Source organism: Apium graveolens, chromosome 9, assembly GCF_009905375.1.
Source record: "Apium graveolens cultivar Ventura chromosome 9, ASM990537v1, whole genome shotgun sequence".
NCBI classification, from domain to species: Eukaryota; Viridiplantae; Streptophyta; class Magnoliopsida; order Apiales; family Apiaceae; genus Apium; species Apium graveolens.
The window spans coordinates 148,265,142-148,270,047 of NC_133655.1; the positions used below are offsets into that span (position 1 = coordinate 148,265,142).

At 31.7% G+C, this 4,906-nt stretch overlaps 1 protein-coding gene across 8 annotated transcripts; it reads left to right on the top strand.

The window, feature by feature from the left end:
• The first annotated feature begins 617 nt into the window (after positions 1–617).
• LOC141684788 (uncharacterized) lies at positions 618–4,406 on the top strand. Of its 8 annotated transcripts, none has more exons than XR_012560687.1 (6): positions 618–939; positions 1,097–1,165; positions 1,989–2,073; positions 3,005–3,111; positions 3,803–3,964; positions 4,077–4,406. XR_012560687.1 is itself a non-coding variant. In XM_074489916.1 (6 exons), the coding sequence occupies exons 2-5, from the start codon at positions 1,161–1,163 to the stop codon at positions 3,871–3,873; spliced, it is 342 nt and encodes a 113-aa protein (XP_074346017.1). In that variant the 5' UTR covers positions 619–939; positions 1,097–1,160; the 3' UTR covers positions 3,874–3,964; positions 4,077–4,406. The 8 variants fall into 8 exon arrangements, 2 of the variants coding, with proteins under 2 accessions (XP_074346017.1, XP_074346018.1); XR_012560686.1 differs by having other exon boundaries at positions 619–939; positions 3,005–3,118; XR_012560684.1 differs by having other exon boundaries at positions 619–939; positions 3,693–3,964.
• The last annotated feature ends 500 nt before the right edge of the window (positions 4,407–4,906 follow it).

A 4,906-nucleotide genomic window follows, 5' to 3' on the forward strand; every position in this document is an offset into this window, starting at 1 on the left:
TTCAACTTGACTTGCCTTGCTAATTAGACAAGTGGCAGATTCTGCATATAATGAGTTGAAATCAGCTAGATACACATTTCCTTTTCTCACTCCAGTGAGAACCACTTTGTTGCTTCTCTTGTTTGTCACAACACAGGCTTCAGAATTGAAAGTGACTGAGTTGCCCTTATCACAAACACTACGCCATAAGTGGGCTACTGTAATGCAAGTGTTACAAGCAGTGTTACAATTGCTAAGAAATTTTTGTCCGATTGTAACACCTCTCAATTAATGTTACAATAGCTATAAAACTAGTGTTGCATTGAAATGGCGGTGTCGCACAACATGTAATACAAGCACCTGGTGTTACATTAGGTAGTTTTTTAATTTTTAAAAATATTAAAGTGAAATTATTATCATAAATTGGTATTAAAATTATATTCTGGTTAATTAATGAATGAAGAATGTAATATAAATATCATATAAAATATAACATATATTGCATATAAAAATATAAAAGACTTTTTTTCAATTATTTATTTAATAAATAATAATTTTTTAATTAAAATAAAAAGTTAAATAGGAAAAAAAATAAAAAGTTATACATAATTTAGTATGTGAAATGTTGGGCGGTATTTCTGCCGCTCTAATAAAAATGGTTCTCCTAGAAAAATTTTGCCCCAATTTTTACCCCATTTTCTCAAATCTCTCTCTTCCTTACCCTTCTCTCTCTCGGTCGCCCTCGTCTCTCTGATCACTCACCCTTAAATATCCCCTCTCTCTCGACGAACATAAACTTCTTGGCATCTTTTCCCTGATAATTGAACTTTTTAACATCTTCTTCTCCCCAATAGACTTTCTAATTTTTAATTTTTGGTTTGATTTTGCAGGTAATAGTTTGGGCTTTGAACTTCTTAGCATCTTCCCTCCCATGCTAACTATTTTATTTGACTGGCTAAGGTTTGTTTTCAGTTGGGTAATTAAAATTTTACCATTATTTTGTTTATTTTTTCAGTTGAGTTGGTTGTTTGAGTTGTGTACTAATTATTAAGGGGCTTTCACCGATTGGGTGTTTAAATTGGGTTCTAATGTGCCCTATTTGGAATATCTTTTGCAGACCATTGTTATTTAAGTAATTTCATATTGAAGCTATTGGTTATTGGGTCGGTCATCAGCTATCCATGAGGTTTGTTTCTTCGGTATTTTCATTTTTTGTTCTATATGTGCATGTGTGTTTGTTTGTGACTCTATGTTATTTGATTGGATTTGATTTTAATAAAATATTACTACAATATCTGAGATATTCGCCATAGCAAATATGTAAGAATTTGAATATGAAGCCAATCTGTCTTTTATACATAAATGTAGTCCACCTTTGCTTAGTAGTTGGCATTCAAGATTCATGATAAATGTTATAGTTACTAAATTATAACTGTTAAATATTGATAAGTAATGCATACATTCCATGCAATTATGATGTGCTCTAGCCTCTATATGCCCAAGTTAGGTTTGAAATTAGGAGAAATGTCTTCAAAATTTCAATGTCCAATTGTACAATTGAATAAAGGTTGGGAATTATTTAAAACCAATTTGGGATAAAATACTTGAAAAAGAACCAAGGGGCTCAGGGATATGTACTAAGTGTTATACTCTATTAAATGGGACTTAAGTTATCATTCCAATCAACCCAATTGCTCATATGAACATGGCACATGTGATTGAGGTTCTAAACCCTGTTAACCTGGTTTATTAACCATGAATTAAGCGCCCCTCCAAATCATTTTTTATGTAGGATAATGATGATTGTTCTACAGAAAAAATGTCTTCTCACTATATCTCCAAATTTCTTTAGCAGTAGCTTTATTCCTCCTCGAAAATATATTAATATAATTATGATGTATTACCTGCATGTGCCCCCATTATGTCCATTGTTATATTTGTTATAATATATTTATATTAGAAGTAGTTATTGTTATTATAATTGCTTAGAAGTGATTATTCTGGTGCAGGTTTAGGTTTAGTCCTGATACAGAAACATCTATGGGTTTGGTACAACATGAAGGCGGGCCTTGTAGTGTGTTAGCAACTATTCAAGTAAATTCCCTGAAATATCTTTAACTCCCTTTGTATATAATATCATGCTTAACCGTTGGTCCAGGGGTATCTACTCACCTTTGGTCTGTGAAAACGATGAGTATATTCTTTATAGCATAACATTTGATTTTAGGTATGAGTGGAGTGTAGATAAATGGTTGAGTGCTTTCGTTGTAGATAGAAGATCCTTTGGTTGATTCCGGCCTGTTCTCTTATCCCATGTTTTACTTCTATTTGAATTATCAATATCATAAACCTCAAAGTTCACAGTATAGCCTCAAAACTTATTGATGAGAATATGAACCTTAGAATTTATTAAAATAACAGCAAAAGACCTTATACGATCATTTAATGAGAAGAATTATTATTATATCCAGATTAAAATAGTGAAAATCGCATTTGTTCACCAGGTCACATTACTTTATTACTTACTGAACACAGTCTAACATTCCTATTTAGTACAACATGATATACCTGATTAAAGATTTTGGTAGATGACAAAGTTTAGAAAAATAGCTAGAAAATTTTGTAAAAATTACTTGATATTATTACTCCATTATATACCAAAATTATATTATAGTTGACTTGAAATAGGGAAGATTTTTTTTCTGTAAAGTTCTTCTGCTACTTGGTTAAATATATCTAGTACTTCATTAAATTGCTTCACAATGTCATAAATTATACATGGTTTACATGCGTTTCTTTCGAGCAAGAAAGATAATAATATGAAACAATACAACAATGAGAATAAAATATATCCATCCACCCTTTTTTTAAATTAAGCAATGAGTGACAGATGGATAATTGATGTTCACTGGCAAATTGAGCACTTGCTTTTTGTGTAGAGCCCAGAACTCAGAACTAATCATCTTTTGTAAATTTATTTTAAATATTCAACAAAACGTTAAAATGTTATATGTTATATGTTCAGGAGTGCTACTGATCAAGTTCTGTGGCTTGGTCTCAGGCTGAGATAATTATTTCAAAGCTGACAAAGGAGAAGAAATGGAGCAATCAAGAGAGGGAAAATTTACACTGGTAGTTGGTGAGCTTTAATATTTCATCACTTTAATCTGTAATTTTTTACTAAAACAAAAACTTCTGATGCAAAAAACATGGAAAATACAGGACTTCAGGGTAATATAAATATTACTTAAAAATTAGTTTGCTAAATTTATGATTGTGTGCGAGGAGTTAGAACTGGGCCTACACTCAAACAGGCATATTGCACTAAAACTTTCAAGTACAAGCAGATGGTATCCTGCTTGAATAAAATCTCTTATAATGAATATCGTAGTAATAAGGAGTTAGGATACTTATTTGTAGGATAATGTGTTGATAATGCTTGTTCTTGTTATATATCTTTTCTTAGAAGAAAACATAATCTTGGACTTTTAGAGGATACTACTACCAGAATTTCACAGGTTTGTCTGAATGGCCACCGAATGAGCTTTGATGCAATTTATATATGTTTAATTAATTTTAACCTTGTTATCCAGTGTAAGATGCAGCTAGAAAGATTATCCCATTAAACTTATCTTTGATCTTCTTTTTTATTGTTCCATTCAGATTTACAAATTAAACTATTTTTTACTAATAAGTTTTGATCATCACATTAGGGAAGTTGTTGATGGACCTGATGATAGCATTAAACATCATGTTCTTAATGGAAACGAATATAAGGCACTGCCACATGTTGACACTGATGTCGGCTTGCAATCCTTGACAGTGATGTGGCATTTAAGGCACTGCCACGCGTTGTACAGATACTGGTTACTGAACAAAAATGGGATAAATTGAGGCAGGGTCAAGAGGTTGAGAAAGCCAATCGATTTTTGCAAACCTTCAATGCGCTGAACAATGCGTAGTTCCATTATGGAAAACACAACTAGTAAGTACTATACTACCTTGTAATATGAGATTTTGGATCAAGTATTTCATATAAAAACTGTTAAATTGTATAGAACTAAATCTTGTATGCTCTTTTGGATATTCTTTTGTAGGATTCTGAGGTCGTAGACTCAATTCATAAAGGCAGTGGAATACGATGGAATAGATAGATGCAGCATTTCCCATCTAATTATTTTCAAAAGTATATACTAGTCTTATAGTGTTCAAGCTGAACACTAGCCACATTGCAGTTCTAGGATTTGAAGTTTCTGAACATGCCATTCATTTTTATATTGTTTGAATAGAAATTTTCCTAAATAATGGTGCACATGCAACCTAGACTTCTGGTTTATTAGTAATAGAAATTAGCATAATAATACTTGTATTTTATGGTAGCAAACACTGGACATACTATGATTAAAAATAGCTGTTACATTTGACTATTTTAGTGTAATATATGTTTACATATAGTGTTATATTACATATGCTAGTGTTGCTTAATTATAAAAAATTAGTGTTACAATAGATAAAACAGACTATTAAAATAGGATGTGTGACCCACATGTGGGGTCCACATTTATAATCTTGAACGAACTTAATGTATCACTCATTTTGTGTTACATTTGGGTATTATAGTGTTACATTAGTTGTCTATTGTAACATTTTATTCTCTGTTACAATAGGTCGGTGAAGTGTTACATTAGGGTGTTTATTGTAATGCTCGTATACGTAACGCCCTTTGGTGTTATAATAGACCTAATGTAACGCTTTTTGGACCTATTGTAACACCATTTATGCATTACAATATTCCACTTATGGCATAGTGAAAGCTGGCTGATACTCAACAAATTGTGCTTGAGCCGATCCACTAGGGCAACTTCCTCAATGATGACATTGTCTTTTGAAATCAAGCCATATCTCACAGTATAACCCTTGTTGTCAT